General features: G+C 41.4%; 2 protein-coding genes across 5 annotated transcripts; one reads left to right on the top strand and one right to left on the bottom strand.

The window, feature by feature from the left end:
- Positions 1-6,769: 6,769 nt before the first annotated feature.
- Positions 6,770-17,173, top strand: tmem269 (transmembrane protein 269). Of its 3 annotated transcripts, none has more exons than XM_076740409.1 (7): positions 6,770-7,123; positions 8,447-8,495; positions 9,330-10,921; positions 11,366-11,463; positions 12,603-12,746; positions 12,835-13,035; positions 13,986-17,173. In XM_076740409.1, the coding sequence occupies exons 3-7, from the start codon at positions 10,881-10,883 to the stop codon at positions 14,093-14,095; spliced, it is 594 nt and encodes a 197-aa protein (XP_076596524.1). In that variant the 5' UTR covers positions 6,770-7,123; positions 8,447-8,495; positions 9,330-10,880; the 3' UTR covers positions 14,096-17,173. The 3 variants fall into 3 exon arrangements, with proteins under 3 accessions (XP_076596524.1, XP_076596525.1, XP_076596523.1); XM_076740410.1 differs by having other exon boundaries at positions 6,860-6,933; XM_076740408.1 differs by having other exon boundaries at positions 6,864-7,123; positions 10,774-10,921.
- Positions 17,174-19,669: 2,496 nt separating this feature from the next.
- LOC143327507 (tyrosine-protein kinase STYK1) lies at positions 19,670-22,548 on the bottom strand. Of its 2 annotated transcripts, XM_076741880.1 has the most exons (9): positions 22,400-22,548; positions 22,181-22,324; positions 21,890-22,090; positions 21,526-21,707; positions 21,340-21,423; positions 20,918-21,135; positions 20,773-20,813; positions 20,558-20,654; positions 19,670-20,008 (listed from the first exon to the last, which is right to left on the bottom strand). In XM_076741880.1, exons 1-9 carry the CDS (start codon positions 22,449-22,451, stop codon positions 19,840-19,842), a joined length of 1,188 nt encoding a protein of 395 aa, XP_076597995.1. In that variant the 5' UTR covers positions 22,452-22,548; the 3' UTR covers positions 19,670-19,839. The 2 variants fall into 2 exon arrangements, with proteins under 2 accessions (XP_076597995.1, XP_076597994.1); XM_076741879.1 differs by having other exon boundaries at positions 22,181-22,548.
- Positions 22,549-23,520: the final 972 nt, after the last annotated feature.

The raw sequence follows: 23,520 nt of genomic DNA on the forward strand, positions 1-23,520 counted from the left end.
GTGAAGGCCCATTAATGCTGAATCATTTATACAGGTGTTAGAGCAACATGCTGTCGAGTAGGCGACGTCTTTCTCAGGGAGGTCGTTGCTTTTTTTCAGCAAGACAAACACCAAATGACCAAATGAAATGTAAAATACAACAAAGGAGACCCCGAACTGTTCAGCACAAATCATCACATTCTGTTCCTCTTTACTTTTTAAAGTGTCCCAGCTTTTTTGATTACAGCAGCGGGACTGGACAGCTTCCCGTTTTTCAGGCTTTTCCTTTAAAAATACTCACATAGACGTAAAGTGAAGCAGGTCACAGCTCACTGTAATCATTCCTCCTTTCCTCTGCGGCAGTTAAAAGGTCCCTGTGAGTGACGTGGGACTGAATTCTGTCCAAAAATCTTTTCAAACTTTTGCTGAAACTAATGTGAGGTTTCACAAATCTGAGCTCCACCAATCAAGCTGATGCTGAAGTATTTTAGTACAAATACACCTTTTATGTTTCAAGCAAGGACCCCCCCCCATCCAAACCCACAAAAAAAAACTCTTACATAATATTGACACCACAATAAAGTCTTAGAGTACATTAATTGATAAACAGAGACAAGCACGAGAGATATTTCTTTGCCAAATTGTAGAAGTTTTGATGTATTATTAAGAGCTTTTCACCTCTTTTTCCTTTTTTGTTCATTTACAGTTTTTAATTTAACCAGAAAGCAGGAGACTGTGAGTTGCCTCAGAGGAGCAGTGAGGGTTTAGGGCTGCATGCTGCTCCATTACCTGTTGGTGATATCTGAAGAACCCTGTGAGGCTGAACCTGTGTGGGAGGAGCAGGAGGACAGACATACACCACAGATCTCCACATGCTGCCAATAAACAGACTCTTCCTCACAGGAGAGCAACTTTGTCAGTAAAATTCAAAGGACGTTTCGTTTCTACTTCAATGAAGAACTTGAGTCCGCGAGGATTTTTTTCATGTTTTCTCTCCTGAAGATTAACGGATAGAAAATCATGCTGCTTCTTCAGGTATTGTCATTTTGTGCATTTTCACTGGATTCAGGTGATGAATTTAATCATGGTGCATTCTGGTGATTTCGTTTCCTCTCTTGATCCTGAAAAGACACGATATTATATGACATGATATTATTACATCATTTATTTTATCATTGCGTTATTATTTTAGAGTTTTGGAGTTTGGTGTCTTCTTGCATCAGGTAACATAATCAATGATTTCTTAATTTTTCTTATTTCATAAACACAGTAATTTAACAGAAAAACTGATAACTGATCAAAACCTTCATCTTCTTGCTCCTTCAGACCTTCAGTTCGTTGCCGCTGCATTGGATTGTAAGCCCTGCATTTTTATTTTTTTTTCGTGATTCCATTGAGAAATGAAAGATTAATCCAGATTGTCAGGATCTAACGTTCCCACTCCGCAGCCTGTGAGACAGCCTGGTTTGACGAGGGCGATGTTTCCAGAGACGGGGACTCAGAGCTCCTGAGTGACTTGAGGAGGAAGCACTGGACCAGGATCTGCTCCAGCCCAGCAGACATGGAGGCTCAGACGGTCTCAGGAGTCAAGTCGCAGCACACGAGGAACACCTTCCACACGTAGAGACTAGACCCTTACAGTGACTGTGATTGATGAGTCATGATGTGGTTAAAAAAATGTTTTTCTCTTTTTATGAATGACAGATGCAACATTTTGAATCGTCTTTGTGTTTTAGAAATATATTTATTCTTGGTGGTGACCTCAAATCAAGTGTAATATTAGGATGGGATGATTGTGTTTTGCAGCTACAGTTCATCAGAGGGCCTTTTGTGCCTGAACTCTGAACAGAAGTGGAGACAGTGTAATGATTACAAAGTCAAGTTTACCTGCACAGGACAGTTCTGCTCAGGTACGAGGTGCCCAAAATGATCTAACCTAAATGTATCTGAAGGAGAAACATTTGGCCTGAGCTCTTAAATATGCGTTTCTTTGATTCCTTATTGTTCATAGAGTGTAGGACGCGCTGGTTTGATCATGATGATCCAACAGGAAACGGAGACTATGAGGTGCTCAGTGACCTCCTGAACATATACCCGAGAGAAATCTGCCCTCGGCCAATAGCCATCGAGGCCCAGACCATCACTGGAGAACCTGCCTCCAACACCTCAGATGCTTTTTTAAAGTGAGATCAACAACATCAGACACAACAAGCGAATCACCTGAAGAGGCTGATAGGCGTCACTGATCCCCTCTTCTACTCTGTGTTGCAGTTATGATGCCACCTATGGGTTTGCCTGTGTAAATGCAGATCAGGGGAGCAGGAGCTGTGAAGATTACAGAGTCAGATTTACGTGTCCGAAAGAGTTCTGTCAAGGTGTGTGTCTTCTTTTCATTAAAATGTCCATATCCAGCCAAAGAACAGGCCAAAAAATATGTTTAGTTATACTGTTTGGTTATACACTCATACATTTAAGTGTTTTTACTTTATTAAAGTTTTGAATGCAGGGCTTTTACTTGTAGCAGAATATTTCTACACTGAGGCATTGCTACATTTACTTAAGTAAAAGGTCAGAGTACTTCCTCCACTACTGGAAAACAACAAATTAAGTACAGGGTAAGAAAAATGACCCATCATCGCTCTCCCAAAAGAAAGTTAGACAAAAAAATGTAATCATTTTCATACACCCCCAAACAGAAAAACATTCCTGTTCTTGCTGAATCCAGTTTTATTGATGTGTCCGTCATTAATCTCCACTCAGTGTCGGAGCAGTGTCGAACACAGTGGCTGAACAGTGATACCCCGTCCGACAGAGGTGATGTGGAGTCCATGCCGAGACTACTGAGAACTTTTCCCGGTCAAGTCTGCAGAAACCCAATCAGCATTGAGGCCAAGACGGCAAGCGGCATATCTGCCAAACACACTAGAGACACGTACCTCTCGTAAGCATGTTTTTTTGTTTTCAAACGTACAGAGTTGATTCAGTCTAACAGCCTTTCATAATGAGCTCTTCATTCTGCTCTTTGTCATATTCCAGCTATGATACCACTTTTGGGTTTGCATGCATCAATGAGAAACAGGCCAGTAAAGAGTGTGCGGATTATCAGGTGATACTGACGTGCCCCTCAGAGTTCTGTCAGGGTAAGTTTTCATGCACCAGTTTTATTATTTTATTTTCTGTCTCCATATGCCTGTGACTGGTTAATGCTTCTCACTGCTGGGCAGGTTGCAGGACACGCTGGTTCGACATGGACAATCCCACAGAGCAGGGGGACTATGAGACCCTCCTCCGGCTGCGGATGCTGTATCCCACTCAGGTCTGCTCCCAGCCCGTGGCCATCGAGGCCATGACAGTGTCTGACGTCCCAGCGCATGAGACCGGCGATGTTTTCCAAGTGTGAGTTGTAGCACAGACAACAATGCTACAGAATTTACTGCAGTATTATGAGTTGTAGCGACAAAGGAATTGTTTGACTTTTTGGGAAATACATAAATCACTTGTTTGAGTTAGATGAGAATATTGACGCTACCTCCAGAGTCCAGTTAGCTTAGCTTAGCATAAAGACTGGAAACAAGGGGAAACGGGTAGCCTGGCTGCGTCTGCCTGTTTCTTGGCCTGGAGAAGTCCCTTCAGGAGTCTCTGCTGGTTGCCTGAAATCTAACAATAACAACAGGAAGTGACTGGACCAAGATTTAGTCGAGCATCACCTGTAAACCACACTATATTGTTTTATAGGAATGAATCAGTCAGACTTTATTTCATGCAAAACAATGTAACACAAGGTTCTTTTCATAATAAAAACAGACACAAAAAAGAAAATACACCCTCCAACACACACCACCCTGATCCACATCCAACATCAAGTGGCCGTGTTATAAATACTTACCGAATAAAAACAGGAATTGAGGAAACGCTACCATAACTTTTCATGAATCTGCAATCAGGAAACACCAAGGCTCAGTGAAAATACAGATAAAAGTCTCATATTTGCTTTTAAAAGTAGCAGGACTCTTAGCTCTCAGGTCTGCAGGCTGGCGACCTGGAGGCTGGAAGAGATATCATGTGTTAATTAGTGAGTGTAAGAGGTTCTGGGCAAATTTTGCTCCCTCTGGACAGAGCCAGGCTAGCTGTTTAGCCCTGTTTCCAGTCTGTTTATGCTAAGCTAAGCTAACCTGCTAATGGTAGCACGTAATGGTAAAGTGGTATTTCCCAAAATGTTGACTCGTACTCCAGTGATTTAGTTTTACATTTCCATTTCATGCTAAAGAGTTCTCCTTGTGACGAGTAAACTGACATTCATGTGTAAAATCAGCGGCGTGGCCCTTTAATAGTTTGCTCACTATATGTTTTACAGATATGATGCCACTCACGGTTTTGCCTGCGTGAACGCTGAGCAACCTGCTGGAAATCGATGTCAAGATTACAAGATCCGCCTTACGTGCCCACTGGCTTTCTGCTCCGTGTGAACAAGCGGTGGTCAACGTTTTTAAAGGGATTAACTGCTGCTGCAGGGTGTGTAGTATCTGCTAAGACAACACGGTAAAACATCAGCCTGTTTAGTGTGTTGTGTCTTGTAGGATTTAGTGAAAAAATTTAGTCTCATTCCGAACAACCTTCAGTTTCTCCTCGGGACTCGGACAAGACAGGAAGAACACACGTTTACTTGCAGCAGAGTATTCTGGTATGTTTCTACAGTGTGAATAAATAAAGAGAAACTAACATCACATCATTCGTCTCCATGCTACTGTAGGCTTATTTCAGTTTTCACACCTCCTTCGAAACAGGATGTCTGTGGGTCCATTTTAATTAGGGTTTCCTTCTGCATATTCATGACGTGTTCAGGGGAAATCGCAGGCAAATAAATTTCCTGGTCCAGACTTCAGAGAGCAGAACCTGAATATCAAGAGCTAACAAGTCAACATCTGATCATCTGGAGTCTCTGCTGGTGGACAAGAGACATGTTTCTATAACAACACAAACCTCCGTCCTCCACATCAGTTCTGTCATTTGACTTCACCCATTCATTCATTTCATATGTTTGAGTTATGTTTAATAATTTCCCTCATTATCGAGTCCATTATATATTTTCGTTTTCAGTCATAGCAAATGAATATTCTGATTAATGTGCCACCATAACCAGTTAATGATTTGTCAGGTTTTAATGGGGGCCCTGCCTCCACAGCATCAACCAACACTACTTGATTAGAAATTCAATTTAATAGAACTGATGTTCAGCTAAATATATATTTTTGGCGTTGGTCTATTATAAAGCTTGTCTCTGATGAATGTGGGCTGTCAGTGTTGCTTAATTTCCTCAGTCCCATTGTCTGCTCCACTCGCAGGTTACACCAAACATCTATAATAAAAACTGCGTCTGTAGTCATGCAGTGTCTCTGTGATCCTCTCACTCTTCTGAGGCTACATGTTGCTGCTGACATCACTCTATAGAGTAATATATATATACTCTATAGATCCAAGGTGAAACCGACAGAAGGACTGAGAGAAAAAAGTACTCTTACTAATCCGTCTGCTGCTTCAGCACCACGGACAGCGCCATGGACTTATCGATACACAGCAAAGGCAGGCTGCTGATATTTCAGCGCCGCGGTCGAGGCTATAGATTCCAGCTTGCACAAACCTCAGTCAGATAGAGGATCAATGAGTCAGGCAGACTAACAGAGTCAACTAATCAGCCTCTTTGCGTGCTCTCTGCTGCTCGGGGATGAGATGGGGTTAACAAAGGGGGATGCATTTTGGTCACTTTGCTAACAAGAGGGATGCACCCTCAAATCACCTGTGACAGTGTCAAAAACAGGTCAAAATAAGGGTTCAAAATCTGGTGAAGTCTCTAAAATTACATAAATTCAGGGTCATTTGTAATAATTACAAAATGTCAGATGGAGATTAGTAACCTGGACTGACCCTCCCTGCAGCCCCAGTCACTGCCCCTGCATTCTCCGTCCTTCCACCAGATGCCCTCACACTTTCCCACCTGTCCCACTGACCCGAATCCACCTGCTGGCCTGTTTCTCGTTCTCCAGTCACCCTATTCAGTCGCATTCCACATTGCCGGTGTTCCTTCATGCCTTTGCTCTCCAGACTCCTGATCCTGAATGTTACTCTCTGCCTGCCTGCCGTCACCTTTTCCCTGCCCCATTCCTGTTAACCTGTGGATTCTTAGCTACTTCTGTGTGAACTGCTGCCTCTGCCTGTAGTCTTATGTCTTCTTTTACCACTAATGTCGCTGAGCTGTGTCTGCCTGGTCGTCTGCATTTGGGTTCTTTTCTTTGCAGCCTTGTAGCTGCCATGTGACAGGAGCAAATTCAGCTCACTTTCACTTTGTGCTTTATTATTTTCCTCCACAGTTGTTAAAGACAGTCGATCATTGGTGCAGAAGTGCAGTGTAACCTTCAGGTATTCATGAATATGCAAAAATGTTGTTGGCATGGTAACTCATGAAAACACAAAATAAGAAATTTGAGGATATTGTGCGCTGATAATATATTTATTTCACAGGGTCTCACAGTGATGATCAGTGATTTCCTTCTTGTATTTAATTGTCTTAACACTGAAATAATAATAATAATAATAATAAGAAGAAGAAGAAGAAGAAGAAGAAGAAGACGAAGAAGAAGAAGAAGAAGAAGAAGAAGAAGAAGAATAGCAATATATCAGTAACTTTAGTGAAATAGAGGTTTGCTGTATTCCTTTGGCAGGTGTGATGCTTTGGCTGAACTGTATTCCATCATACTCACTGGTCTACACACGTTGTACTTCTTGTCCGACTGTTACTTCCAGGGTAGCTGAGGCCATCAGAGAGTCGGTTGACATTATTATAGGGAACAAAAAAAAAAACTACAAGCAGTCGGAGCGTCACTTCCGGTGGAATATTCCAGCGGGTTTACCCTGGGTCTTAAAAAGGACGCGCTGAAATAGCGGCCGTGAAGTTGACAGGTAAACAGCCTGATGTTGTGCTCATGCTGCGGACAGCGTCGCAACTTAAACGCACAAGTGAGTTAACAGACAGACAGAGCAGAAATCAGTCTGCGTGAAAAGGAAAAGAAAAGGCCGAAAACACGGCCGCGTTTAGACGTCTCCACCGGTGGATTTATATAGATTTTGTAATCTTTGGAAGTCCTTTCAGGTAAGATGAGACCCACTCTACGTCTGTGTGGTGCATGTGTCCTCACATGGACAGAGAATACGTATTATAGAACAAAAACTAAACCTGCCTTGAATGAAACGCATCATTTGGTGGTAACGCAGTTGCGCCACTTTCGCCGTAGAAATGCTGGGATGTCGGCCAGCCCGCACATTCACCTGTGCGGAACAGTTGCGTCGTATTTTCATGGCTCTGGTGATGTTTTTTCGCACAGAGGGATGTCGGCCGTCCGGCGCGGCTGTCTAGTGTAGAGAGCTGGTGCTGAGGATAGAGCGCTGCGCATTAAACCCCCGCTGAGCAGCAGCAAGTGGTGTCGGAAGCAGAATCACGACACAGAGTCAAGAACGATTTGGGAAGCATTAAAGAGCACCCGTGGCTGCATGATGTGGCCCTGTGCATTTGATATTTTGCTTGTATACTCAAGAGTTAAAGATAAAACAGACAAGATAGACAAGCGAGGCAGGAGAAGTTGTTACGCACACGGGAAGGCTTGTTTTTACGCACGCGACCTACGACACAACGTCAAATCCTGATTCAGCCATAATGTGATTATTCAGCTATTTAATAGCGACGACAGGTCAAACAAGTACAATTATTAAAGTAATTCACAAATGGTAACAGCAGTGCTGGAGGAAATACTCAAATCTTTATCGTATCTAAAAGTAGTAAAACCAAAGTGTAGAAATACTGTTAAAACTCCAGTATGCACAATGTTACTTGAGTAAAAGTATTTGTATGGAAATGTACTTAAAGTACGGAGCCCCTAAAGGGACATGGGGGGAAAAAAGAAAGAAAAAAAAGAGAAAAAAAAGCAGAAAAAAAGGTTTCTTGTCACCATGACGACGCATAACGTGCGCTCCAGAAACTTATCATGTTTTGCTGGAGATACATTAAAGTTAAAAGAAAGTTCTGAAGTTAAAAGAATTGGATAAATGTAGTGCAGGAAATATTCAGTAGTAAAAAAATATCCTTGTGAATTGCTGTGGACTACAAGTATAAAGTAGTAGAAAATGGAAATACTATAATATGAAATATTAATACAAGTACAAGTAACTCAGATTTAAGTACAGTGCTTGAGGAAATGCGACTTTCCTCTACCGAGTAACAGTGTAGCTAAATGTGATCAGATAAAATCTCACTGAGATTAATTTTGTGGGATTATGATGTAGTTAATGTTTATTTAGAAATGTTTATTTAGAATTTTCACATTGTGTTTTACATGATAAACATTTTTAACGTGCAGTTCAGTGTCATGCACAGAATGTAATGCACATTTAAGTAAGCGCTTTTCATTTTTATCTGCAGTTGTGTCGTGAGCCAGAGACAATCATGATCCTCCTGACTCCCTCCTCTGGTAGGTACTTGCTTCTCAATCTCATCTCATAATCTGGATTACTGAACACCGACATGGGCATGTGGGCCAGAGTAAAGCCTGGGGCTGCTTGGGTCAAATTAGGCAGGAAAAACAGTCACTAATGTTTTCACGTTTTTTTGTGTTTGTTTGTTTTATAAAGATCTTTTGGCTAAATAAAATGGGATAAATACTTCATTTTGTAAAATAAACCAAAGAATACATGTAAAGTGTATTGCATATAGTGCACGTTGTACTTCTAATATGCAGTTATTATAAATTCTGTGCAGTCTGCATTGCTCAGTTACTTCGCTCAGATTATCCCTGTTATGAGCTGTTTTTCTTGTTTTTCATTTAGTCTTTGTAGTCGTTACCAGCTAACATAGCAGGACATTACATAACAAGGGCCTTCCCATCATGCTTTGCACTCATTAGGCAGCAATCCAGAAATAAAGACTTGCTGGAAATTGACAATGTGTCTGGCTCTGGCTTTATCCTCTTTTTATCAGTGACCAAAACCGTGTATTAAGTGGTTAAAGTAAAACTTTGCCGTAAGTCGACCTGCATGTGTGGCTCTCCGATGGTATCTACTGTGACAAAAGTCAATGAACCTGATGATTCCTACAGCGATCCTGGCAATTTCATGAGTTTCAGAAAAATGCAGAATGTCATCTGCATTAACTGATGTGTTTACTGATGAAAGACCGTAATTCAAATACCAGCTTGTAACTTGTGTTAAAGTAAGAAATTAAGACGTAGCCTGAAAAGCATGCTGTCAAGTGAAAGTGTAAGTTATTGTTGGCTTTTCGCTGTGTCTCATACACTGTTTTCTTTCAGATGAAGAGTCTGTTGAACTCGCCTGGCTTTGGAATCACAGGAAGTTCAGGGTGAAAAGAACTTGAAGGGTTGCTACTGCAACATTTAAAGCTATTTAAATTTTGCAGGTCATTTTCTGTGCGTTCTGTCTTGGACAGTACTATGACTTGAGAGAAAGTAATAGACTCACAAGAGAGGAGGCCGACAGAAAATAAAGATTTCTTTGTCTGACTTCATTAAAAAACATCAGAGCTTTGTGGGGGCTGAGGCAGTTTTTGGCTGGACTGAGGCAGCGTCAGCAGTCTTTTCATCTTGCTGACTAATTGTTCATACTGCAAATTTTGTCTTCAAAACTAAACTTATCAAGTTTTACTAACTGGACTTTAAGCAAACACACAGCTTAATAAAATTGGCGTATCAAACCACATGCAGTGTAGCATTTGAATGTAAACTGCATGCTCTAAAAAAAGGGACACAGGTGAGGCTGTAGATGTATCTCTATGCCACCATCTCTGTTAAAGCCCAGGCTGCAGTGGTATAAACAGATTTGAACAGTTCGCTGTGTGAGTGTTGCTGCCATGCCCTTGTCTCAGGTCACTACGTCTGATCAGAGTTAACAGGCTAATTGATCTCACGTCTGGTATGTGTCAGTGCAGTAGGTCCAACTCACTCTCACTATAGCCAGTGGTGTATGTGGTAGTCCCCTATATTCATACTGTTCCCCACACCAGTATTTTTGTGCATTTACCCCTTGATACGAGTGCTAACACTTCACATGCATCCTCTGCAGACATTGTATCCTTTTGACATTTTTCCTTTGTAATATTATCTATAGATATTGAAGTTTACTGCATGTCATTGTGGACATTTTTTTATATTAAAATGTGTATAATGTGTTTAGTGTGCAGATAGAACTGATAATGTAATGAGTAGTTAATGAGGCACTATTTGATGTTGCATGCTGTAGGCTTCAAATGAATGAATGTACAGTAACAAATGCATTTTAGTGATCTGAAAATGGATGAATGTATCGTAAGGTCGGTCTCCATCCAATAAACATACGTCTTGGTAAGTGATGCTTCTTTTACATAAGACGGGGGAATCAATTTCAAAGTAATATTTGTGCTTTAAATTCAGTAAAATACAAAAAGGTACACAAAGAAACACACATATGCAGACACATGCTACGATTTCCTGCAATGTGGATTCCCACCAGATGATACAAAGAATATTATTAACCAGTTAATATAGCATTAAGATTGCTTGAGATTTTTTTTTTTTTTTTTTTCATATTTTTCGTCGTTCGATATAAGTAAACTTTCCCATTCAGACATATTAAATAAGTGTCAGCTGGGATGGTCACCTGATCACTGCAGGGATTTAGCTTTTAGCTTTAGCTTCTTACACCTCAGCAGGTTTGACCTAACGCAGACAGCTGCTAACTGCTGTTGCTTTGTGGTCTCAGGTCTCTTCCAGTGCACCAACAAGCTCTCTCTCAGTGATCAGGCCACAGGACTGCAGATCAAGGAGTTTGCACGGAAAAATGCAGCCAATGCTCTGTCAGTTGCCAACATGGTCATGGGCATGGCCTCCATTCTCAGCAGCCTGAACGGGTGAGTGAAAACAGCATTACTTGATCTAATCATCTGAAACAGTATCAGGTTCAGCTGCAGGATGGACAAAGTCTGTTTAGCAATCATACATTTATGGCATGTTTATTTTGCCAGATTTCTGTCCTCACCAGATGAACTGGTATTGCAGTGTGTAAAGAGGTGCAGACAAGTTCAGATAAGAAAACTGAAAATCAGTGACAAGAATCTGAAAAAGGTTTTTTTTTTTAAAGCCTTAAGGTCACATCCAATCACTTTGTGTATCTATTTGATATTTTGTCTATTTTTGAAAACTCTCTGACAATTATTAAACTTTATAAGCAGCACAGCCGAAATCTAATCAGCTCTAGTTTCAGCCGTTTTCCTGAGAATCTGCAAATGCTTTGCCCTTTGAAAAGGGTTGCTGTCATCAAATAACTAAACCTAACACTCACTTGTTTTGTTCAGGCACCATCATGCTGCATGCTGGCTTGTTCTGATTGGCTACCTGCTGGATTTGGCAGATGGAGCAGTTGCCAGGCGACTCGATGCCTGCTCTGCACTGGGTAAGTGGAGTGTTGTGGTCAATAGCTCGTACCAAAGATAAACTTCGGCTGGGGTGTTGGCAGGCCTTGCTGCACAGTCCTTTGTCTGGACTTTTTAATTTGGCTGCACAAAGTCATAAACACAGAGAATCAGTAAAATGCTGCCACTGAAATACCTTTCAAAGTATCCAAGAGAGGAATCGTCCATATTATATGCAATCTAACTTGAGCTATATCAAAACAGTGTCTTCATAGCTGTTTATATTTATGAGGAGGTTTCTGGGTTGAGATTTGATTTTGAATGACATTACATCCCCTTAAATAACAGGCACCCAAGACAAATGCACAGCAAATAAAATGTGCCACTGTGGCTCGTTTTCAAAGGATCACAGCGCCGTACCATATATAGAAAATCAACATGTGAAAGTTCACATTGGAAATTCCCAAAATAGATCCCAGGTGCATCACAATACATCGCTGGCTGCACATTTCAGCGGGCTTTGTGTCCCGACGAGGTTTTTCTGCATGACTTTGCAAGTGGATGTTGTTGTGCCCCCCCCATGTATTTTGTCAAATGAACAATCACTTTCTGATTAAGCAGCCTAATTCCACGGGATCACGCTCCAATTGTCTATTTTATCCCGTTGCTTTGGGTTCTCTGCATATCTGAAATTGCTAAAATTGTTGACCCTGGCCTGTGGAATTCCACCTCGTTCATTTGAGCAGCGGCCTGAATCACCTCGTCCTCATCTGCTGAAAACATGCTCCGTGCTCCTGGGGGATAAAGAGACAAGGCAGTGGAGAATGTTGTTTATAGAATGGCCGCCCGATGGGCTGACACTGAAATTTCCATTTTGAGAATTTTGCACATACCCATCCCGCTGTCACGTGTCAGTGACATTGGCAGTGACCATACTGGAGAGGTGATAACTTATCTATTGGCTTTGATAGAACGTAACCTCATGACTAGGGCACTGTCGGATTGAAAGAAGTGTAATAATAGGACAGTTCACTAGCAGCCTTTCCAAAGCAGATTATTCAGAAAAGAGTATTTTTAGTGCAGGAACTGTCTGTCAGCAAGTCCTAACACCAATACAATGAATCTCCTTGTGAATGTCACAGGGCCGCATTTATTATTCAGCTTTCTTTTTCGTGTCCAGGTGCCAAGCTGGATGATTTCGCTGACTTCACGACCTTCGGGATTGCCACGTCGTTGCTCTTAAGGACATCTGACCTGCTGGATAACATCCTGTGCATGTGCTACGTCCTGTCGGTGTTCGTCCGCCTCTGTTTCTTCTCAAGCGGTATGTTCTCGCCTGCTCTTCTTTGATTCAAGCTTCCACTTTATTATTCAAAGAAGTTACCGGGGATTTATTCTTCTTTGCTCATTAGGGATCCCCTTCATGTACCGTGGCCTGCCCTGCATCTACTCCTCCGCCATCCTGGCCAGCGCCTCTCTGCTGTCAGGGGGAAACATGGCCATGCTACGGATCATCGCAATGGCCATGATCATCTTCATGATCAGCCAGAACTTCTACCCCCATGACAGAGTGCTGGAGTCCCAAGCCTGGAAGAAAGTAGTCTATGCTGGAGGTAAAACAACGTCTGTATGATTCACATCTCTCTACAAAGCTGCCAAGAGCAATGACTGCCACTGTTGACGATTAAAGCACTGATTCATCCATTTTCAAATTAGATATCAAAATCAATCCTCGTATCCAGCCATGCAGATAGTTTCAGTTTTGGCGCTTCCATTGGTGCCACAGCCTCACAGTGGAGGTGAATGGAGTTTAATTTGCGCTGCTCAAAGAAATGAAATTTGAGTCAAGTCAACCATGGTGTGTTTTTCTGGTTCCAGTTGTTCCACGGAAAAAGCGTCAGAAGTTGCTGCATGCCAGTTGGTTTCTTGTTCCACCACTTTGGTACAGACTGAAATATCTCAGCAATGATTAGTTTGATTACCATCCAAATGCCTGCAGACATTCATGGTGGTTCAACTATCAGGTCAAAGTTTTCACATACCTGGTGAAATATCTCAATATTTACAGTCCTCAGTAGACTGGGACAACATTTTGTAAAGACATTCAAGATTCCGAAATGATTTATTATTTGGTCTTCATGTTTTCAATGTCTTCACATTCATGCTCCCCTCAGGATGAATGATAACTTTACAGCCTACATCAATTTACATTTTGTGCTAAGCTAACGACATTCCCATCAGCTGTACTTTTTAAAGCTAAGTAAAACTGTTAGCATGCTGCTAAGTAAGAGTGCATATATTAAACATTACACCTGCTAAACAGAAGCATGTTGTCACTGTCAACATGTTAGCATGCTGACTTTAGCATTTAGCACAAATTACCTGCACTGATGCTAGCATGGCTATAGACTCTCGTTCAGTCGTTATAATGAAAGTTGCACACGGTGAAGTTTGTGGATCATTATATGTAATCAGGATGTGCTGCTGTTGAGTTTTTCAGATCATTTTCCAAACTAAAATTGTTTTCAACTTTTTTTTCCTTTCTTTTTTTTTGTCTTCATAGGAGTCGTCATGGTGTTCTGCTCCTCCTTCCCCCCTGCATGTGTGTACTACCTGCTGTGGTCTGGCTCCTACATTTTGTTCCCAACATCCCTTTGGAGCAGTAAAGTGTAAAAGGGGTTCTGGATTTTCCCAAAACTCCCAAATAGGTTTACCTCTGGTCCATCCGGGTGAAATGAGGCTTCCTGCCATGGAGGATCCAAGCTGAACATGCTCATGCACCACAGGCCGACGCTCGCTCTATATCTGTCTAATGTTTTCTTCACTGGTGAAAATACAGGCAGAGCACAAATGCTCTGTAGTTAACATTTCTCAACAGCACTGATTAAAACACAATAGAAAACAGTAATGCTCAGAAAAATCATACAACCTTCAATAAAGGGTCTTTCATTATAGGGGATCTTTTCTGGAGCACAGTGTGCGGTTAACTTATTGAACCAGTGTCTTTGTGAGGAAGGGAGGTCTAATTTCCAGTTTACTAAAATGCATTTTTCCCAGCTGTACTGGCAAGTGAAATGAAGAGCTTAACAGGGTTATTTGTTTTCAATCAGCCTTCCAGGATCCACACTTTGGGGTCCTGTAGAATATTCTTTTCTACATGTACATAAGATGTTTCTCCAGAGGGGTCTCCTCCGATATGCCAGGAAAGATGTCAGACCTGCTGTTTGATTTGCAACTACTTACACAGGTTGTGTTGAGGCAGGTTGCATTTCTGGGACAGTTGCTGGAAACGAGAGAATATACTTTCCGTGTATAAGTCCTCACCTGTTTTGATGCCTTTATCCACCCACCTGAGTGTGCTGTCTGCTATGGGATTTGGAATATTTGGGTTGTTCCATAGTGGAGTGTTTTTTTAAAGAGTGACCCTTTAGATGAAATGGGCCTCCTGCCAAGAATCAAAGGTGTTTTGTATGATTGGGTTCTTGTAATTGTACTGTTTGTTTTTATTACCCAAAAAAAGGGAACTTGGCGTTGTTTGCAGGTCTTATTTTTCTATTGATATCCATCTGCTTGCATTGTCTTCTGAATGTTACCAAATCCATATGGGTCTAAACAGTAACGCAAGATGATATTTTCAGGAATTGGGGAGATTTAAACCTCTGTGACGTAGCAAGTTTGGTCCTTGAAGGTCTCTCATGCCGCAGAAAAAGGATGCCATTGCCATGTTTAGGTCTATAAAAATGTACAGGGCCTTTAAAAGGAATGCAGTGGAAGAATTTAGGTAAGATATTAATTTTTATTGTGTTTATGCTTCCAATTAAGGACACAGGTAAGTCCATCCATCTTTAAAGATCAAGTTTGAACCAATAAGTAAATGTAATTTTCTGTGTATTATCAAATTATTTCCAGACCCAGATTCCCAGATACTTAAATCTATTGAGAGGCCATCTTTAGGTTGAGGTGATGTAGGTGACATTAAATGGCAGCATCCTGTCAGACATTCAAGTTGTGGTGGAAATGAGGTTAGTGGATCCTTCATGAACAGTAAGAGGTCATCGGCGTAAAGCTGTACCTCATGTTCAGCACTGCTAAAGTAAATGTTAGTGTTAGATCTAATGTCACAGGCCAAGGGTTTAGTGGCCAGCTTGACACGGTGAAGCTGTACAGACAGAGATGAGGTGGGACCAAATGCCATTGGAGAGAATTCTAGCCTTTGGAGCACTGAAAGTAGTTTTAATATATTTCATGAAGTTATGTCCAAACTTCAATGCTTCTATAGTCTCAGAGAGAAAGGTGGGTTGGATCCTGTCACAGGCTTTGAAAGCATCCATCTATTAGCGTATCTTGTTTCTGAGCTGCATTCATGATGTGAAACAGTTTACATGCATCATCAGAACCATGTCCTTCTCTAATAAACCCTGTTTGGTCTGCCTGAATGATTTTTGAAATAACTTTCTCAAGTCTGTTTGCAATCAATTTGGCTAATATTTTACAATCTGCTTTAAATAAACTTAATGAGAGTCACCATTTGTTTGTTTTTACGTGGTTTGGGGTACGATAGTGGCTATTTGAAGAGTGCTCAGCAGTTCTTCATTAGTCAGTTATTCTATGATCATGTTTGTAAGAGTGGATGCCAGTTTATTTAGAAATGCTTTATAATATTTTGTTGAGACACCATCAGGGCCTGATGATTTATTATTTTGTATTTTGTAATCTATCAGCATCAATCATGATGTAGTCTCCAGCATTTCATTTAGGTATTTTTAGTTCATGCAAAAATTATGCTCTACCTAGATTAAATTAAGATTAATTAATTAAAACAGAACCCAGATTGAATAGATTAGGTAGAATAGCTGCAATGGCTGGAAGTTCATGCTCCTGGTAGTCCGTCTGAAACATGATGGCCCTGGTACCTGAGAGGGACAATTTAATGTTGCTGGTAAGGATTAACGTTCCTGCTACCTTTCGGTCTTTGCTGCATTGTCACTGAAGCCAGGGGTTGAGTATTTTGTTCAAATAAACTGAATTTTCATCAGATTTCTCACCTATGTAATGCCTCTGTCATCTGATCTTACATCAGAGTTGTGAACACGTGACAGTGGGGACATGATAGAAACAAATGACTTCAAATGATTATTTCAATTTCAAAGATATGTTTGCCTTTGATTTGGTTTTAATCACACAAGACATCATAACTCTCATTATAAGCTCCACAGCATTGAGCACACAGCTTAATGAGAGTCTGTAGTTAAGGCCTTTAATCTCTGAATATACAGATATATCAGCAGCATTTTCTCACATTCAAAATTGCATTCATAACAGCCTTGTGTTAACTGTGTGAATGCTTGTCAGGGTTGGGGTCACTTCACTTTCATGTGGCCTTCTTCAAAAGTCACTTTTCCCATTTTGTCTCCAATCCAGTCAGTTAACTGTGGAACATGCTGGTGCATTCATCCTGCTGTTTGAATGTATGTTATTAATAAGTTTAATTGAAAGTCAGTGGACCTCAACCTATGTTTTTTTTTTTTCTTTTTGCTTTAACACTTTTAGCTTCTTACCTTTAGCGACTGTCCAAGACACGATTTACATATTTCTGTTATTGAGTCTCTGTATGTTATTCAGTTGTTCTGCTCGATCTGGCAAACGAAAAACGGGTCACAATTTCTTGGGCATTGAAAAAAAGGGAAATGTGATTTCCTGTTTTCATGTTGAAGTGGGTCATCAAATAAAACAGAAAACCAAAAAGTCTCATTTCTGGCCTTTTTTTTCAGATTTGTAGGTTTCTGACTTTTCTTCAGTGTGCGTTCTGCATAAAAACGGGAGCATCAGACAATGTGAATGATTTCTGAGGAGATTTAGGCTTCATGAGAGATATTAAACTTAACTATCCCACGACCAGTGGCCTGCTTCATAATCATATCGCCAATATCAGACCACAATTATCCCCAAGGCCAAGCATTCTAAGAGGTGGAGGTCAGATTTCCCTTGTACAGTACCATTACTGTTATGATTTGTGAAATGATGTATTTTTAGCAGGACCCAAGAGGCAGATAATCAGCAAGAGAACCAAGGGAGCCGTTAAAGCAAACAGTTTATTAACAATACGTAACAAAAGAAATCAAAACCTGAATAACAAGTGAACACAAAATCAGCCCAAGAAAACGAAAGCATTCGCTGCACAGTAGGAAGAAAAAACACATGACCCCAAACCGAGGACTCAATGACATAACAAACAAAAACAAAGACAAGATCTGCATGTAGGCGACTAAGACAACAAGATAAGAGCAAGGAAGCTAAGTTTGTCAGATTGTCTTGGCTGTTGCCTAAATCATGAGATGATCAGTGGAGATCAGCCTCAGGTGTGCCGTCAGGCCACGCCTCCACCGCACACACGGAGAGAAGGGTTAACAAAAACAAAAATAACCAACACGGAAAGGACAAAAACAAACTCAACGTAACACAGACTCTAACTGCATTGACAATCACAACCACTAGATACCGCTGTATGACGTAAGAGAGCGTGTCAACTCAAATCATAATAATAATAATAAAAATAAAAAATACAATAATAATAATAATAATAATAATAATAATAATAATAATAATAATAATAATAATAATAATAATGTATGTAAAATATAGGTATAGGTAGAAATAAATTACATAGGATGCATAAAATCAAGTAACATAAAACAATTTAAAGGAACTTTCTTTCGGCTGTTGCTGGAAACCTCCAGCAGACCAGCAGCAGATGATCGCACTGTTCTTGAAGGCAAATGATAAATGAGGGATTTAGCAACATAGCTTGGTCCTTTAAAGGCTTTGTATACGAGGAGGAGGACCTTAAAATGGGATCTGAATGTTACAGGAAGCCAGTGCAGAGCAGCTCAAACTGGACTGATGTGCTCTCTCCTCTTGGTTCTTAATTAATTTGCACTGAAACTATTTTTTCTAGCATCTCACTGATGAATGGAGAGTTGGATATCGGCCTGTAGTTAGTGAGTGCATCATTATGTAGGTTGGGTTTCTTTAGTAATGGTTTTACAGCAGCTGCTTTGAATGCATCGGGGAAGAGGCCTGTCTGCAGAGATGTATTTATAATCTTCAGGCGGCGGCGCTCAGCAGCTTGTCAATAGTGGAGAATCATATTCTAGAGTTTCCAGCATTCTCTGTCGTAGTCCTGGAAGAGTAATCCTTTCTTGCCAGACATATTGCTTTGTTACAGACAGTCATGGCTTCGTTGTATATATTACAGTGAACTGTGAGCCCAGTTTTCCTCCATTTTCTTTCAGCTGCTTGACAAATTCTCTTCCTCTCATTATCACTGCTGTTGTTTAACCACGGGGAGATTCTGTGAGTCTTTATTAAGATTAGTTTGGCATCAAAAAACACACAGTGATGGTCAAAAATAGGTCATTCTAATACTGAAACACTGTCAATCTTTAACCCTGCTGTTATTACCAAGTCCACAATGTCACCATGCTGATGAGTGGCTTCATATACATGTCGTGTAAGTTCAAAGCTGCCCAGTAAATTCATAATAATAATAATAATAATAATAATAATAATAATAATAATAATAATAATAATAATAATAATAATAATAATAAAGCAGTGTAGGTTTACCCTGAACTTAAAGAGTAACACGGGCTGCAAATCCTGCTTTTGCTGCCATCTAGTGGATGAAACTCAAACCTCTCTTTAAAGGTGTCACAACATCGTGCTGCAGTCCGTGTCGGCCGTGCTCACAAATGCTCCAGACCTCTGAAGATTAAACTCTGGCAGGTCAACGGGATACATGTGTCGTTACTCTTTAACTTGACAGTATTCACTCTGAATGCTGTCACTTTTTATTTGTAGATCAGTCCTCTTTCAAGGACACCTTCCTGGTACCACTCGCTGTGTTTGTCACTGTGTATTTGTGCCTCTCTGCATAGTGAGTGACAAAAGGGGACATTACAGTCTTTTGAGACTTTGTTCAGCAGGCAGGCAATTATATATCCGTTCTCAGCCTTAAATGATAATTACACCCCATATTCAAATCCTGACTCACTCCAAACCTTCTGAAAACGGTCATCTCTGAGCTTATAATCAGAGGTTTCGGAACAACTCATAAGTTATCTAAATGAGTCTCCCTCACGGTGCTTTGTGAGAGAAAACTAGTTTTCAAATCGTTAGGTCAAAGTAATGAACAGATACAAAAACTGTAACCTGCCCAATGATAAAAAAAAAGACACAACACCTGAATGAATATGATCTGCGCTTTTACGTCTGTACATTATTGACAAGAATATTGCAAGAATAAAAATCAGCAATAATCAGTGGATGTTACATTGCAATGATAGAGATAATCACACTTTATATGTTGACCATTTCCTGTTTGTGGGTGTTGTTATATTTGGCAGCACATGAGCCTATCAGAGCAGCCCTGCCTGTCTCTTATACTCAGATATGTCTATGACTTCGGGAACACTAATGTCTTCAGTCGCTGCCAGATGCAGCGAGGACTCCAGCAGCTTTATGATGGCCGAGAATGCAGGACGATCTTTGAAACTCCACATCCAGCAGTACTTCATCAGATCGTACCTAAAAACACACAAAGGCAATTCAAAACTCAACTCTGTTAAAGGGACAGTTCCACATTTTAGTTGCTTTCTTGAAGAAAGTTGGATGAAAAGAGCCAGTTAGCTTAGCATAAAGACTGAAAGTAGGGGGAAACAGCTAGCCTGCGTCTGTTCAAATATAACAAAATGCTGCCAACCAGCACCTTTTTTTGTAGTTTTTACACCATTTTGGCACAGAGAAAAGAAAACAGATATAGCATGTTAATTATTGAGCTTTAGAGTTGCTGTTCAGTGTCTTTTTTACCTTTAGACACAGACAGGCCGGTTATTCCCTCTGCTTCCATTCTTTGTGCTAAGCTTAGATAACTGACTGGCAGCTGCAGGCTGTAGCTTCATATTTAGCTCACAGACATGAGAGTGCTTATGATTAATATGATCTGTTTCTTCCATCATCCACATGAAGTGAGTTTTTGTAATAATACCTGAGGAAGATTTGTTGCCGCAACTGCTAACACTACATCAAGTGGCAGCACATTATTCCATGTTGTGCAGGCCTATTTCTTGTACTCACAAAGGTCCTCCACAATGCACCGGTCTCTTCATCCGATAAAACCCCTGCAGCTTTGGAAGCACAGACAGAGGCTCCAGCTCAGGGTACGGAGGAGAACCTGAGGTAACAAGAAAACAAAGATTCTTGGATGCTGATGATGGTATGTCATGATCCAACTGATTATAAAAGCAAATCTGAAAAGGCACAAACACTGAAAACGGAGCATGCAGCTTTACCTAAAGTAATCAGTTCATACAGCAAGATTCCAAATGACCACCTAGGAAAAGAATATGTCAACATATACTACAATCAAAATACTTTTTGTGATATAGAAAAAGTTTTGTGTGTGTTTTGTTTCTGTAGCCATCACTCTGCCCTTACACGTCGCTCCTGTCTATGCTGAGCTGCATTATAATCCTCTCGGGAGCCTGCCATTTGAGAGGCACCTCTGCTGCCCTCTGCCTCATTGCTGAATCTGTTTTGCGTCCTCTGAACGCCACGCCCAGCCCAGACACCCGGGCAGAGAGGTCGGGGCCAATTAAGATGTTCCGAGCAGCAACATCACCGTGCACCAGCCTGTGCTCTGACATCAGGTAATCCTGAGGGAGGAGCCAATTACAGCCAAACGTGTCAAACTTTGATTGAAATATTCATTCCAAGCTCAAGAGAAGCAACACTTTAACCCGAGCTCAATGGTTCACGACCTGGTGGGGTACACGGTGCCATCTGTGGTAGGGCACGCATCTAAATTGAGCTTATTTTAGTTGTTTATTTGGAATAACTGGCACATAAAAGTCACTCACCAGGCCAGCTGCAACCTGCTTTGCCACCAGAAACACTGACTTCTCAGAGAAGTTCAGCGACGGATCCGCCGTGTTCGAATTCCTCTAGAGAGAGGAAAAATCCCTTGTCATTGCACTGAGTTTTTGAATTAGATTGCATGTGTCATCAAATATAAGTTGTGGTTTTAATCAATGCACCACCGTTACATTTCTGAGTGTCCAGAGGAAGTGAAGCAGGTTCCCCGGGCTGCAGGCATCTAAGACCAGATACATGGGCAGACGCTGGGTCTGACAGCACAACATCCGCACCACATTCTCATGTTTGCACACTGTGGCATGGAAGAGCACCCACTCCACAAACTTCTTAGCTTCAGGCTGGTTGGTGCCATCTGTAGTGTATTAAGAACATTAAGAGTGTGAGCAACCTTATCATCCGCCTGTTAATTATAGTTACAATATGCTGCATCTTAAAGCCCGTGTCGCTCCTCTAATGATCTCTTCACATGCTTTTACTGTTATTCCACACAAAAGCCTCAGATCGTCCCGTCCTTATGCCAGATCCGTGCCGTACCTCGGAGGGACTTCACCACCACAGCAGAGGAAGCTCCATCTCTCTTCCTCAGCAGACCTTTGCAAATGGGGCCATGGCGACCTGTTTGCCAAAACTCTAGTCCTTCAAGAACACACTCGTCAGGGATTTCCCAGGTGTTTAAAGCTGCCTGGACCCTAGGAGTGCTTACAGAAGCTGCAGCCCCGGATACACTCTGCTGGCCTGCCAAAAAATACAACCAGAGATAAATCAGCACCTGGCATGACACTCAGTGGTTTCACACAGAGGACACACAGTTATTGCAATTCATACCATTTGCAAAATGAGCTGCGGTGCTCTGTACTCTTTGTTTGTTCTTGTGGAGACTGTAGAAAATCAGAATCACCACTACGACTGTGCCCGCAGCCAAAAGACAAGGGATGATAATTACAGCAAGTGGGCCTGAAGACTCCTCATCTGTACAAGAAGTGAAAGGAGAAACAGGCTCAGAATAAGAAATAACAAGCACTAAGTAGCACACATACAACTTACAGCACGTGGGGAGAGAGGTATCGTTGCCACATCCACGAGGAGCAGCTGGCATTTCTCACAGAGGAGAGAAAAGCCAGATCATATCAGCAGATGAAACTCAAGAGAAAGGTCTTCCCCCCGTAGAGTCAAAACATGAAGCGAAAACTGAAAAAGCAAGAAAAACACAGCCAATCAAACTGCTTTCAAATGTTCCTGCCTGACACCTGATGCAACAATGTTCAAGTGAACACATATTTCCAAACCTTACAATATAAAACTTTACAGCAGTGGAGAAGTTGAAAAATCCCAAGCCTGCTATCAGCTGCTTTTAGGAAAATGGGCTCAGCTTTGCTTGTGTGCCTGTGAGGGCGCTGACCGAAGAGGTGAGCTGGAAAGTTGACTGAACGTTAAACATTAACTAAAATCACCAGAAATGATAAAAGGTGCCGTGCTCACGTTTGTTACTGCGTTAACAGCTGACTCATTAAACTGTGATTAACATGCATACAGAACTTCAGGTTAATTTTTAGGCTCCATGTGAAAAATTTGTGGAAAACAGAAACCAGAGTCTAATCAAAATAGCTAAAAACAATATATTTCACGCACAACACCCCTGTGCGTACTTGTGCTTGTGTAGGAAACTGAATCTTCTAGTACAGTGGCACAGTGTTGCTGATGGTTAATGAAATGAGGTGGCAGACTCTTCTACAACCACAAGGGGGCAGAGCAGCGCAAGAAATCGCCTCCAACAAGAAGCCTGAGCCTCAAACGTGACAGCAGGAAAGGCTGCAACTCTCCAAACGCATTTCATGGAGTCCAAACTACACAATAAAGCACACGAATCGCAGAGAGGGTGGACGGCTACAGCCCACTGTATGAGCACCAAACAGCCGCAAACACGAGAAAACTGGACTCAAACTGTAGGTGGAACATCCCGAACTTACAATAAACATTTCCCACGTGAAAATATGCGTCCCAGTGCCGGAACTCCGCCTTGCTAAACACACCATGGAAACAAAACCCAGCGCTTCCCAGCCACAGAGGAGCCGCCCCTCGCTATTCACCATTGGTTCAATGGAGAGGCTTTAGGACCGGCCCCCGGTCTCTTATTGGAGAGAAGCCCCTGCAATCAGGAAATCAAC

Source organism: Chaetodon auriga, chromosome 10, assembly GCF_051107435.1.
Source record: "Chaetodon auriga isolate fChaAug3 chromosome 10, fChaAug3.hap1, whole genome shotgun sequence".
Lineage (NCBI taxonomy): Eukaryota > Metazoa > Chordata > Actinopteri > Chaetodontiformes > Chaetodontidae > Chaetodon > Chaetodon auriga.